The sequence below is a fragment of the Seriola aureovittata genome, chromosome 22 (assembly GCF_021018895.1).
Source record: "Seriola aureovittata isolate HTS-2021-v1 ecotype China chromosome 22, ASM2101889v1, whole genome shotgun sequence".
NCBI classification, from domain to species: Eukaryota; Metazoa; Chordata; class Actinopteri; order Carangiformes; family Carangidae; genus Seriola; species Seriola aureovittata.
The window spans coordinates 6,577,240-6,592,573 of NC_079385.1; the positions used below are offsets into that span (position 1 = coordinate 6,577,240).

Below are 15,334 nucleotides of genomic sequence, written 5' to 3' on the forward strand. Positions count from 1 at the left end.
GTGTTGTCTGCTTCCTCCACAGCATAAATCTATTCAATATTTGTTCACTAAAGTTTTGTGGAATAATCTGACACACAAAATGAAAAATGCCCAGGTTTAGATTGGTGTGCAGACACTATGTGACCATGTTAATGTGACATTTGATGGTGTGACTGAAGGCTTCAATATCAGTCAAACAACATTTACATTGATATCAATAGGAGAAGACTAGGATATATCTCAGTTTTTAATTACAAGTGCACAGCTGGTAGTTTTGATCATTGACGAGTCACATACATGAGAAAGAAACAGATATTACATTTCAACAATTACAGTATCACCTACTGTAGATGCCTTTGGGTTCTGTACACGCCTCCAGACACAGCCATGCTTAAGGCAATATACTATATTATACATACTGTAGTTTACAGTATTAACATTACAGCCATGAAGAGTATCCCTGGAATGTAGCATGCTGGGATGGGTGGCAACTGCTTCTCTTCGTAGGTCTATAGGCCTCTACATGTTCTGAACCAGTGCTTTGGTTCCTTGAGAAAAAGATCTGGAGTTCACGTGTCTTTGACACACAGTCCACTGCAGAGCAGTTCGTTACAAGGTTTGTTTGAAGGACAGGCACCGACAACTCTGAGGAGATTTCTAGGACTGACACGGGTGAACGACGGTGAATCTACTTTTATCTAATAGTAGTTCTCAGATTATATTTTTCTTTGCGTACAGAACAGTTAAACATGTGGCCTGAAGCACATCACAGTATTCCTCTACACACAAAGATACAGAGAGGAAACTACAAATCTTCTCATAAGAAAATACTTGAATTCTCTGCATGCTAAATGAGACAGCTTGCATGCATACTTTTTCAGTCTCCCTTCTGGCTTATTTATTGATTTAAAGAGAGTTGGATGAGAAAACAACAGAAAAGAAAGTGAGAACCTCATCCTATTAATGATTCATCATAAAAACAACTCGTATATCACCAGTATCCAGGATTATTTTGATCCAAATGAGCTCAAATGTTTGGACGAGAAAGAATCTGTTGAGGCTCCAGCGATCGGTTTCCTTTTCCAGAATGAGGAGACATTGCGCTTGGGATGTTTTGATGGAAAATGATCAGAGAATAAGGAAAGAATACATTCCACATCAAATCCGTCACAATTTGTCCATTTCGGAGCCAATAGTTGTTTGAAACATTTACATAACAAAGATTTACTTTTTTTTGTTCTTGTATCGTCAGACTTTAGTGTGGCTCATCCCTAGCTGCTGATCTTGGTCAGCATCTTGTTGATGGCCTGTTTGACGTGTGTGGTGGAGCTGCGGCGTCTGGCCTTGCCCTGCACGGCCTTGCGACGCCTCACCTCACGGCAGAGCTCGTGGAAAGCCTCGGCCACTGCGCCACCTTCATCAGCACATGCTGAACATTCATAAAAGGCGCATGCCATTTCAGCCGCCAGCCGCTCGCCTTCCTCTGTGCCAACTTGCCTGACGTGGTCCAGGTCCGACTTGTTGCCCACCAGGACCAGAGGGACATTCTTTGGCTTCTTCACCTCCTCTAGGAGACTCCGGAGCGGCGCCACCTCCTCGAAGCTTCCCCGGTCTGTGATGTCATACACGATGACGAATCCATCACCCCAACGCATATGACCCTCCCTCTGCTGGATGTCCTCCTGAAATCAGGACAAAATCACTTGGTGATGAACTTCTAACTTGAACTCTTCAGAAGACTCTTAAAGGAACAGTTCAACATTTTTGGAAATTCTTGTATTATGTTTCTTGCAGAGAATTAGATGAAAAGCTTGATGCCACTGTCATGTCTGTATGGTAAATATAAATCCACAGCTGCTTAGCTTAGCATAAAGCCTGGAAATGCGGAAGAGCTAGCCAGGCTCTGTCCAAAATCCTTTACAGCAACACCTCTGAAGCCAACCGATTAACACATTCGATCTTGTTTGTTTGATCTTTACATAAACTAAACTGTAAAAGTGGCAAGCCGTGGTTTTGTGCCAGGTTATGTGCAGAAGTAACTCTTGGCGGCCAGACTAAGGTTTTTGTACGAATTGAATAACATATGATGTGTTAAATAGTGAGTCTCAGAGGACCTGGAGGTGGAGGTTTTTAACTTAGTTTGGACAGATTCAGGCTGGCTGTTTCCCCTGTTTTAGTCTTAGGTGTTAAGCTAAGATAACTGACTGTAGAGGATTTTTCTTAATAGCTTTTACATAAGTGACAATTTGAAACAAGTATTTTCAGTCCTTGTGCGCTTTGACTTTTTATGCCCTTTTGGGTTTGAACATAAAAACATTTATTCTGGGCAGTTAACAGCCATGTTAACATGCAAGACATCTAGTTTCTTTATGGAAAATCGTTTTTGTTAATTTCCTGACTCTCCCTCTGCTCCCCAACACCTGCTTTAGACAGAAATTTAATTCTGCAGCCATCTGAGGAATGTGAACATTCAGGCCTTTGCTCCTAATTTGATCATGTCGATGCAGAAACCGTCCTTCCAGCTGTAAACTGTGCATGTGGCAGACTTTAAATCATAGCCGGACTGGAGGGAGGCTCACATTCTGATCTCATAGTTATTGGTAGAGGAAGCTTAAAAAAATACCACATTCCTCCAGAGGACAGACGAGACAGTTTGACATTTGTGTACCTGACCGACTTCTGAACCTGGAATTTATGAGCTACCAAGAAGACTCCACCTCCACAAATCATGATAGACTTAGCACCACGCTTTGATATAATCAGAGTCAGGAGAGGTCTGACATCCACTGCAGCCATGTCTGGAAACATTCAGACCTCATCCGAATGCCCTGAAAATAGACTACAATCTAATGAGAGAGAGATGACTTGGCTGAAGTGTCGCAGGGGAAATCATCTGTCAGCAGAACACCTACGCAGCACTGCAGCATATTTATCCTCAGACCCAGCTCTCTTGCGCAAGCTCTCCCTCATGGCCATGTTTGTGTGCATGACTGCAGGAAATGACCATCTTTAAGTGCCCATTCAGTCTCAGATCCACTCCTACGGTTCTGACCACAAGAGTGTGTTGATAGCTTCACCAAAGCCCAAGCTGATACCTGATATCTGACGCTGGACTGTGTTAGAAACAAGTGGAGCCATCTCAATGATTTAAAGTATGGAGTGTATGTCAGCTCTTCCTATGTCCAGTGTTCTCTGTGAAAATTCAATTTAGTCCCATGTGTTTAGAGTTTAAATTATTTTTTTCCATCACTCCTCATGTAAAAAATATAGAGAAAAGAATTTTATTTTTGTGTTTAATTTTCCTTTCTCCTGGTCACCTCACAATATTTATACTAGAAGGAAAGGATAAAAACAGATCTTTTGATGACGCACAAAGACAGAGTTGGCCCCCCCCTCCTCTGATGTCATATTTAGTTATGTTGTATGTCATTTTTTGATGTTGGCATGCACAAAAGGCTTTACATTATGTTTTGTTTCAATGCCTCAAATGAAAACGTTTGACACAATGGTGGGATAATTTCTCCCACCTGCCCTGCAGTGTCCAGAATCTCCATGGTAACAACCTCATCATCAATGTTGGCTTGGTGCCGATACGTGGATTCTGTAAGACACAAAAAGACAACAAAGAGTTAATCCCGTTTTTAGAAATTCAGTCCAGTGTGAGTCATGTGATAATAGGGACACCTGACTCCCAACAGAGGAGTAAAACTCATGATGCATTTTTGAGTTAGTTAATTAGATATCAGGTTGGCAGAGTTTGGAAGTGTGTGGAGGATATATCATCGTTGAAGTGGGGAATATAATTCCACCTACTGTTTTCTTTTATGATTCACAGCATGTAACAGTGGTTTTTGTATAGGAAGTAGGTGTGGAGGATGATTTTCTAACACAAAACACATTATAACTTTTGTTTTGAGCCTGGAATTTACTGTTGTACAAGTCATTTACCAATGAATAGGGACATTATTCATAATTAGCGCTTGCAGTAACATGCAGAGCCCCTGGGTCTGTCTGTGGTAGACCCGCTTAGGTATTCATCTATGGCCTATGATATGAAAAAAGCGAGATGGAATGGCTATGTCAGCTATTCTTAAATTTTGACACTGTAGTTCAGCCAAGAACTGACATATTTTTACTTTTCAACAATAAAAAAAAAAAAAACAATCTGAAAATCAGATAAAACTCTCATTATGATACATTAAAACATCAACAAATCATTGATCTTTCCTAAAGTATGTTGTGATGCTTTTCACTCATGTCGGCTCTCAGCATGTGTTTTGTCTGCCTCCCCTGTGATTACAGCATGCAACTATGGTTTTTCACTAAACAAGGACATTTTTCATAATCAGAACTTTTTTGTTGTAGTAATTTTTCTTGTAACGAAGCATTTTTCTGTTGTGATATTGCTACTTTGGTAAGTGAGGGATCTGATAATGTTCTACCAGTAATTATCAAAATAAAAATAAAAGCTCCTTATCACACTGCGAAGTGCTCAAATAATTTTCATCAGATTTGTACTGAGACTCCTACTCTCAGTTTATTTGTTTGTATAGTGATGTAACATGGTGCTTCTGTTTGTCTTTTGTTTGTGGCATTTTCAAAATTATAATTAGTTATGCTTAGTTATGATCACCAACATTGTTTCAGTTCATTCTGATGTGAATGACTGTCTGTGCCAAATTTCATGACAATCCCTTGGATAGAAAAGATAGAAAATAGAAAGCCGGTAGGATTCATGAATATGATTGGATGTTACTAGTCAGCTGGTAGTCAAGTCAAATCAAATAAAGCATCATTCTCATTTCAGGCAATCATTGTCACACACATGGCGGAATTAAAAGACCTTTGCCAAAGTGCAAGAAAATAAAACACTAAATACACGACAGTAAATACTACATATTATGATTATGACATAATATATATGCGAGTACAGTAAATAGAAGAAGACCTGTGCCAGATAAGGTAATACAGATGTTCAATGCAGTGAGTGAGTGGTTTGTAGTGATCCTGGTCTATATAGAGTGACTTTGGATGCATGTGGCAGCCTGGTGGTTCTGATCCTGACACTGCAGATGCACCAGATGATGCATTGATATGACATCATATATCATATCATGATATATCAGGTAATGCAAGCATTAATTTGGTGATCTACTTTTATTTGAAGTCACATCTATTTACATTAAGTACAATGGATGTCAGGTATTGATACCATGCTATATAAACTTTGCCTGAGTTTTTCAATCAGCAATTACTGCTACCTAGCTCGACACAGCCAGACCAAATACATGTGGCTTTAAAACCTCCCTTCAGAAACCTCTGTCCAATGTGGACATCACTGACGTCCATGTTTCTGTTATAAATAAAAATAAAGTCGCAGGCTGATTCCTGTCTGGCTCAGACAGACACTGCATTGTTTGAAAAGGACATCACGTTTCCATTTTCCTTGGTTCCTCCTCCATTAAATCATTACCTTGCGTCTTGGAGCCAAGCCCTTCAGTCTTTTTCACCAGGCTGTTGGACCTTGCTGGTGGCTGGGGAGATGGCTGGCTCCTGCATTGACCTAAAAAGACCTGAAACGACCTGAGCTTCACCTCTAGCTGGCCCGAAAAGCAGGATAAAAGCTTCTTATCCCTGGCACAGGAACACAGGTGTGAACTGTGGCCGTGACCTTTCAGTCCACCTTGGACAGCACAGGAGTTATCTGCCTGAACTGCGTCCTTGTAAAAATCCCATCTGTGTAAACACCTCACAGAGAGCACTGAAGCCCCTGAAATCCTTATTGTAAAGGCATTGATTCTGCAGGATTCCACCGTCAGGTTTTAAGCCAGCACTTTTTTTCAAAGCTTTTGGCTAAATCCAGTCTTACAATTCCTTTCAGCTTGAGAGTCATGCCCTGCCTGTTCTCCTGCCATTTCTTCATGTGTGCTTCATTTTTGAAGGGAGAGTATTTGAAAGCTGTGCTCCATTTACAGGCATTGTAAATCAAGAAATCAATTTTAGAATAACTTTGGTGGGCATTGCTTTTTCATGTTCCTCCCATCGCTGAACATTTTCTGTTCAGCATCCATTTTAAAATGTTTCCTCACTCTTTTCTTATAGTTTCAAAATTCCGTAACGTAGAAACGTGGTGATGCCGAATCTTTGTCTAATCTTGACCCTCTGCTGGTGGATAGTGGCACATACAGCAGGGATTTAAGCTTGTGATTGGATGTTTCCTACTGAAATGCACCTTGGGATTCATAATTAACTTCTCACTGTACATTTCTATGGACAAAGTCTTGTACCTTTTTGTTCATATTTTGTACTGATGATTAAACTGGAAGAGCATCAAAGTGCTCCAAATGCCAGTCACTGTGTGTCATGTCACATGCAAAATAGTCTCACATAGCCAGACCTACATCCACAGTGCTATGTCACGGTCTGACTGCACCTTTATTAATCTGGCTTGTTATCATTTATTTAAGCCAATCACAATGGTTTTGGGCAGCGCTGAGCCCACGATGCAGCAACAGTGTCCCTGCAAAATACTGTCGCACATCAACTGTGTGATTTGGAGATTCAAATCTTTTTCAATGTGTAGGTTGAAGCTTGGAGGTTGTTGTTGTTTCCTGTAGTGAAGGGGATATTGAAAGGAGACTGCCATGCCATCCGGAATTGAGCTGGAGATGACAACAGTATTTAAATCAAAATGCCAAAAGCGCGAATTAAAGTGCAGCAGCGAGTCTCGCCCAAATTTGCAGGCAGCAGGCATTATGACTAATATCCACAAGCTTACAGGCCAACAGGCACTGTCTACTGAGACCAAAGCCAGGCCACCATGTAGGCAGAATACGCAATTATATCCCGCAAATCCTTTTGATTTATTTATTATAAAGATATGAAATTAACCAATGGCTCTGACCCAGTACAGGGAGCCCCTTCCTCAATGGATAGATCATCACTCTGACCAGGGGGCCGCCATGTCAGTCATATCAGTGGATATAGTCGATTGAACAGTTGCTGCAGTACCTGAGCCAATCAGTCATTATGCTGGACAATATAATGTGCAAAACCATGGTGCCTCCAAAGCGCATATATACCTCCAGCAATGCAAAATGAAAATGAAGAAAATGAACACAGAACAGAAGTCAGGATTCCGTTGTGTGTCATGTACCTGTAGTCATGAGACATGTTGATCTGTCCCCCAGCTTACACAGCCTTCAAGGCTGAAGGACTATTCTTACTAAGTGAAAAGGAAGCACTGCTGTGGTTGAGTTTGTGTGTGCAGTCGTCAAGGAACAATGAAATCCATATCAATGACTTAAAGCTGAATTTTATCACACAGGTACTGGCTGAGTTTGTAATGCTGTTTCAGGTTGTAAATTTAAATTTATAGCACTTTGGTCATTGTTGGACTGGAAAGTGCAAGCATCCGGCTATTTCCTGGAGCAAGTACAGAGCAGTACAGAGCCCGCATCAGTCAAACTCACAAATGTATCAGTCGAAAAGAATCGTTCATTAATTTTTGACCAGTCCTATAACCAAAGGCTTCTCAGGTTACAACACAGACTATTTGGAAGTAATGGCATTATTATAAACCAATAAAACTACTATAACCACCAATTGAACTGAATTATAGTTTTAACTTGTTTTAATGTGAGAATAAATTGTTCAAATCTCACTCCCAAAGTGAATATGTGCTAAAACTTTTAAGTTTAATCGTTTTCCCTTCATGACTCAATTGCTAGGCTGATGATATATTATCAGCTGTGCGCCACTAGTTTAGTCATAAGTTGAAAAATCCAAACAAACAAAGCTGAAGACCTGTCAGACAGATGTTCAGATTCTCAGTGACAAGAGGGTTTAAAATAGCAGGTCTGAAGCTTTGCTGTTGCTCCAGCCCCTGCACGTCCACCCCACTGTGTCCCAGGTGCACTCACTTCTCCAGGGGATAAACTGCGTCCTGTGACGTAAAATGAAATGTCACAGAGAGCCAGAGGCGGAAGTAGTGTGGCGATTTATAGCTGCTTGGCTAGAAGCATGAGGAGCATCTCAGAGGGGGGAGAACCAGAGTCTCGCACTGCGACTCATGGGATAGCCTATTTCAGGAGCCATCACTCTGTCAGCTGCAAACAGCACCCAATCTGTCCATGTCCGCCCCTCAGTATATTTGTTGCAAAATGCACTGACAGGGGGCAGGCTCAGGATGATTTACCCAACCCCACTACTCTATCTTTTGGTCTTGGAGAGAAACAAAAGCAGCAATTTTCCTGGCAGCAAGTAATTTATCCCTCATAATTCAAAACCCCTCAGTGCCTAAAGGCTCTTTCGGCAGAGGACAGAAAGACAAAGTGTCACGCCAGAGTCCAAATCTCAAAATAGGTCAGCTCTTCAATGCCTGCCACCCTAAACTGGTCTAATATCTAAAGAATAGTTTTGCGCTGGCTATACTGTAAGCACATTTCCAAATAATCACGGGATGCAATATTAAGCACAGTTACTGCTGTGATGTCAAACTGAAGCAGAAGTAGCTCACAGTTAATTCTTTGAGCCACAGATGAGATTCTGTGACTGGCTGGTGTGTCAGGACAGAAATAACTGCTGCAATATTGTGGCCATCTGCATAGCTACTGTTTCCCATAATGCTACAGGGAATGATATCCAACTGGTCATCTTGTAATATCTGGGGAGTTTGTGCACACTTGCAGCATTCAGCCCACAACATACGCAAACAAAGACAGCCTGTGACTGAGTAAAAGTTGAAAGCCTCTAATAATCAGCTGTCCACATTTTCATGTCTTTTTGTATGATAATAATTATAAAGCAATAACATGGGATGGTGCAGGTATTGCTATTTTTATGTCTGTGTACTGTAGAACAGTGATCAGTGATGCTACTCACAGGTTTTTAGGGGATGTACTACTACTACTATTTTACTGCTGGAGCCAGAATATGCAAATGTAGTGTCTGGCATGCTGCCACACATACCTCTCTAAATTTCAAAATTTGGCATTCATTTGCGGGTACAATTCAAATTATTATTGCAGTGACTTGCTTCCATATGTTGCATCTTAAAGTGCATCCACAATGGCTTTAGCTTTTACCAGCATGGTGGTTGTTTACTAACACAAACCCCCCAGCTATACCAGTAATAAAAAATACAACATGTCAGCTGGTAGTGGTATATAAATCTAACTATTGATGAATCCGCCCACTTTATTGTTAAACTGAATGTATGTATCCCCGTTGCTTTTTCACTCAGTCTTTACGCATTAAGCTTTTATCTGATGCTCTCACTCAGAACGAAAAGAATAGAAATCTGCAGAGGATCTGAATGAAGGACACTACAACCTTTTGCCCTAAATTTGCTCTTACCACTCTTTTTTCCTTCCGTTTTTCAGTGTGGTGTGTTTTAAAGGTGTGGTGTGTTTTCTGGAAAGCAGTGTGTCCATGTTCGTTTTTTTCTGATAAAGGGTTCAACAGTCCAGGAGGAATGTCACATTTACTTGAGCTAGCTGATGTTGCTTTGGGTGCTGGCCTTTAGAGGTGTAGGTGACACCTCTGCTCGAGGTGCGAACCAGGACGCACTGGAGCCAGGACAGGCATCGAGGCGTTCCTCCTCTCTGTTTGAACGTGTGCTAATCGGCTAAATCTGCTATGGTCGCTGTTCGGAATGAAACTGTACAAAAATGAAACTCTCCATGGCGTGTGATTCCATAGCCCTCAATATCCCAGAGTGCCAGGTAACACCAGTGATTCTTCACTGTAGAAAAGAACATCTGTGCTTGTTTGTGACCTCTGGATAATAAATGGTGATGGATGGTGAGCCGTAGACACTGGAAGGCATACTGAGATCCATGACATGCAGTAAGTTCTGGCAGTAATCTTGCATTTATAAGTAAGTTTTAATAATGTGTTGACTACTTCATGGGTAATTTCAGACAGGCAGTCTGATTGGTCACAGACAACCTCCAACAGTACTGTTATTCCCATTATGCACCTCGAGCTGTGCTCTCTTGGTTGTGACGCAAACTCTTGTGGTAACCAAGGAAGCAGTTATTGCTCTTTTCTTGTTTTTCAAAAACATATAGAGTACCTGCAGTGTATACAATACACATGTATGAAGCTGGTACACACAGTAACATCACAAAAAAGCTGTCTACAGGCTTATTGTTGTGCTGTATTCAGAGGAAAGAAAATGAGCCTATATATTTCTACCCATTTCTAACGTTGTTAATAACAGCTACCTGAGTTTTGTCCTAAAATGCCAGCCTTTCGGTTGCTGTAAATTTAATGTGTTTCAAATTTCTCTCACTTAAAATATCTCAACACTCTCCCAGCCATATGTTGAGATGTGACACGGAGGAGATAATGGCTACAAGTTCAAGATCATCATGTTCTAACATGAAGATTAAAAAAGAGAATATGTTCCTTAGTGCAGTCCGTTTATGTTGGTAATTGCACTCTGCTGAGATGAACCTGATGTGCCACTGCCAGCAGACGTGCTACTGAGGAGAGCACCATGTCAGCAACCCAGAGGCTCTGACTGACTGCGTACAGCCAGGAAATGAAAAGCACTGTACAGAGACATGATGTCTTTGTGCTCTGTAATTACAGTGCAGGGAATTGGCTCATTCTGTATAACTGTATAAAAAGGCTATATATTATGCACTGATGGGGGCAGGAAAAACAATTGAACTAACCATAACTATATCATCTAATCCAGTACTTTATACCTTCTCTGATGCAGTGTGGATTGTCACCACTTTTTACTCCTGTCTTCTCTCATGTATATGTTCTATATAATTATGTAATTATCCTCCTAAAGCGTGACTTTTTAACTCTTGAGATCCATGGATTTTTTTATATAAATTCTTAAAAGAATAGTTCAGCATTTTGGTAAATACTCTTGTCTGCTTTATAGTATAGTACTAGTATAGTATAGACAGTATTGATGGTAGCAGCAGCAGTACTGTAGTTATCATTGCAGTAGTTATAGAAAAGGAGACAGCAGCAGGAGTAATGACAGTACCAGCGGTCATAGTAATGGTGGTAAAAGAAACAGATATCTGGTTGTCTTACCAAGCGTTGGGTCGTACTCCCAGATGAAGCGTCTGGTCAGAAGTCTCACCACCAAAGCTGCAGACAACAACAGATACAAACATGCTCAGGATATGAAAACAGCACCAGAAAAATGTAGTTTAGATATACCACTTACAGTACCTTGAGTGTTGATGATGAAAAATAAACTTGAAGTGCACGACCGTCACTTAATGATAGTGCTGATTATATCAGGCTGAGGGCCTAATATATGCACATGTCTACTTCAACAGCTAATCAGCTGTGGATAGCCCAGCAAGAGTCCACAAGATCCAAACCACTTTAATACACTTTTCATCTAAATGCTAATGTCTATTTGAACAGTTCCACATCATTAAAGGAGAGTTCAAAGAGAAACATCGGCTCTCCAAGTTCATCATCAGCTGCTTCTGTCTTATGGGCAAGTTAGTCTGAGCATCAGCCTTCATTATAAAACAAACATCCCCAACAGGGCAGTGACTCACTGGCTTAATGGTTTACCATCAACAAGTAATCTGCCACTTGGAAATGTTGATCTCCTTCATTTAAACAGGATTAGGCGGCCATGGCCTGTGGATCACGCATTCTGTGTACCGTTTGTCCCAGTAAGAGGACGTGAAAAAAACTATTTGAAATCTATATACTAGGACTGTAATGCAAAAGGTTTTGAGGGAAGTCTGGAAACCGAATACAAAATTTAATTCACCAATCAAAATGTGACATAAATCTCATTACAGGTGGACTTGGCTAATCTCAAAGCTAAGATCCACTCTGCTATCTGATTTATTTTATCAGTACAGCCACACACACTTCCACCCCAAAGAAAGAAAGAAAGAAAATTTAATATATTATATAAATTACATATGTCATAAGACTGAAAGGAATAGTTTAGTTTTTGCTAAACAGTTGTCCTGGCTCTGTCCACATTTTACAGATATGCCCGTTGTTCTCACATTTTTGTTTCTGCACTGAATAAACAAATGAGATATATTGATTTCTGAATTTTACCAGTGTAAGTAGGAAGATTTACTGTAAATTTGGACAGATAAAAGCCGGCCATTAGTAAGAGACAGCTTCAGAAAGGTGTAGGGGGAAGGGGTTTCCGAATCTGTTGAACCAATCGAACCAATTTCCAACTTCTGAAGGAACAGACTGGCCCGTTGGTCATACCAGACCAATAAGACTGTAGCAGCACAACCCCTGAATGCATTAAGCAAAGATACACTTCATTTCTCATGAATCTCTGAAACTTTTCATTTGTAAGAGGAAGAATGTCCTGTTTTGTCCGTCTCACTTGTAAAAGGTAAATCAGACTTAGTTATTGTTAATTGTTTGCTAACACAAAAACAAGCAAGTGTTCACACTTTCAATCCACTTATCCACAGGAGCTGTCATGTGCCTGAGTGACTCCCAATGGGCCTGAGTGGTCCACTTGAGTCCAGGTATCTGTATCTGCGCGTATCAGTGTCCTTGCGTCTTATTTAGCTGCTTCTTATGGAACGGAGACAATGGGGAAAGAGCTTTGCCATTGAACTGGAGAAAACAATCATCCATCTTGGCCAGGCCTGTTTTCTGCTCATAATTAGCCATGACAAATAACGGGCAGAAAACCAATTATGTCAGCCTGAGTGTCCCTCACATGTTTCATTGCACTTCTAAAGAAGTCCAGCCTTTGAGCTCAGAGAGTGTTTGATGGTGACTGAAATTTCAGTTTGTGACTCGCATATATGGACTTCACAACCTTGCATAAGAAAAACTAAGTTTGTTGCAGATGATTCACAAGGCGGTGGTTGGGGTGTGTGGTGTCTGTCACACCAGAGATTATCTGGCCTGGTGGTTTGGTTTAGGCAACGAAAGCTGTTTGATTGGGTTTAGGGAAAGATTGTGGTTTTGGTTAAATGTAAATAACCATGTTGTGTCTGAAGTGCTGTATTACAGAGTTCCCATAGGTCCTTGAAAATTTGTGAATTTGAGAAAAAAAAATTTTGAAAATAGACATGGGTCATTGAAAGTCCTTGGACTTATATATTTTATCTTCAACTCGTTAATAAGTCTATCGCTCAGTTTACACAATATATAGATTTCAAGCTTCTCTGTTTTTAATGTCTGTGAGCCTCTGTTAAGTCTTTAGTTCTCATTATAAAAATTATTTTTACTAATATGTATCAACCTATTTGCAACTTACCAAATACGTAAATTAACAACATATTCTCATTACATTAATGTAAAACATAATCTGGTCGTAAATACTTTTCCCATGAAACGTATTTGCTGCTACAGTTTAGTTGTAAATCAACTTAATTTCTAGCAGACAGGGTTGTCTTAATGTGTTTTCAGGCAAAGGAAATGTGTGTCATTTCTTCTAAATTATTCTCTGAATGTGCTGAAAGCAGAACAGCAGCAGATAATTTGTCATGCTGTTGAGAGGGCAAACTCACACACATTTTCTCTCTTGTTCGCCGCTGAATTTCCCACTGAGGTTATTTGGTGCTGTTTCTACTACAGTGGCCTGGATTCCAGGTAGACAGAATAACCAATGGGGTGTGAAGTCCTCTCCTCATTAGAGGTAACTGTATCTCCTGCTTTTCACCGCCACTGGACAGAAATGTACACATGGAAGAAGAGAGCCTTTGTTAACGTGCAGCAGTATGGATGTTGTGGCCCAGATTCACAAAAGGTTTGCAGAAGAAATAATGTGCAGTGTATCACTAAGCTGACCAGATCACAAAGGCCGTTGATTCACTAACTGCAGTGAGAGGGAAGCTGATCACAAAAAAAGAAGCCTCTGTGAACCTGTCACAATGATACATATAGCTGCTACTATTAAAACTCCCCTCATTTACTGTAGCACATATTAATTTTTTTAAAGGCTACATTAAAATGTGGAATAAATTGGTCATTTGGAGCAGTTTCTAATATTGCTATGCTATTATCAAAAAAAAAAAAAAGAGTAACAAAGGTTTTCCATTCACAAATGTCAGGTCAGATCAGATCAGGCTGCGCTCTAATTACAATGTGCTACGGTGCCAAAACTGAAGCATAAACCAGCATGTGTGATGATGTAATAAAAAACACATTCACCTACAATTGGTGGTAAACATAAGTTTACTCCAGCGGTGAGGTTATGCAAAATTTGTTTGTTACTCGATTTGATTAGCATACATTGCTTTATGCATAAAAATAACAGGCAGTGCTCTTAGCTGAAGCAACCAAGTAAAAACAATTTCACCAAACAGTGTTAATACCTGTATCTAGGCCAGGGTTTTGTGGTAGATATTGTAATATTTAAAATTTTGTCAAAATTAATCTTTAAAGCTGCATTAATCAATAGTTTTCAGTTTTACTCAGCTATGGATGAAATGACATAAAGATGTCACCCACAAATAATTATCACCTGACTCAGTTCCCATCAAATATACAGACTATTTTAGTATCTTAAGCCTTAATTGTTTTGATTTTTTACAGCCCGCAATTTAACTGGTTTAATTCTGTGTCACTGCTCTCATCGACCTCGTTTCCAGCTGCAGCTGTTTTCTGTGACAAAGCTCTGATAAACCCACTGTGTAATGGACTGCACTTATTAGAGCGCTTTCCCGGTCTTGTCAAACACTGCTTTACACTTCAAGCCACATTCACCCATTCACGCACACATGCATACAGCGCTTTTACTATCACACGCACACAGTCACACACCGATGATACATCAGTGGCAATTTGGTTCAATATCTTGCCCAAGGACACTTTGACATGTGGACTGGAGGAGTCAGGGATCAAACCACAGACTTTCTAATTAGTGAACAACCCGCTGCACCTCCTGAGCCACATTTAGCAGATTTTCCTCAGGAGTTGGTGAAAGCTAAACTTTGGACTTACTTTGCCACACAACTCTGAATGAATGGTAGTGCTGCTCTGTATCAGCTGGATTACACATGTAACAGTGGCACGATTAGAGAAGAGTTATATGGTCAGGGAACTGATGCTGTTGTGTTCATCATATACAGCAATATGTGCTTGCAAGCATTAGCTAATATTAGTCTACATAAGCTTGTGTCATACCAGATCGAGTAAGGCTGTAGCATCAAGAAAACTGAGTGTACTGAACTGAGCAAGGATGTATTTATTTCTTATGAATTCAGCTTTTCAATTTTCAGAGGAAGAAAGTGTTATTTTTTTTGTCACAGTCTCTTTGACGTCTTGAAGTTCTCAAGTTTTCCTCCATGTTGATGTGTGGGCTGAACAGTTTGACTGGCTTCTCGAGTTCACCGTTGAGGTAGCAGGTGGGAAAATACAGTAT

At 40.3% G+C, this 15,334-nt stretch overlaps 1 protein-coding gene across 1 annotated transcript in view; it reads right to left on the bottom strand.

The window, feature by feature from the left end:
• Window positions 1-213: 213 nt before the first annotated feature.
• rerg (RAS-like, estrogen-regulated, growth inhibitor) overlaps window positions 214-15,334 on the bottom strand; it is a 43,287-nt gene continuing 28,166 nt past the window's right edge. The window contains exons 3-5 of the mRNA XM_056367206.1: window positions 11,044-11,100; window positions 3,507-3,580; window positions 214-1,661 (exon numbers count right to left, since the gene is read on the bottom strand). Coding sequence (XP_056223181.1) covers window positions 1,251-1,661; window positions 3,507-3,580; window positions 11,044-11,100 — 542 coding nt within the window. The 3' untranslated portion in view covers window positions 214-1,250. The remainder of the gene's footprint in view (window positions 1,662-3,506; window positions 3,581-11,043; window positions 11,101-15,334) is intronic.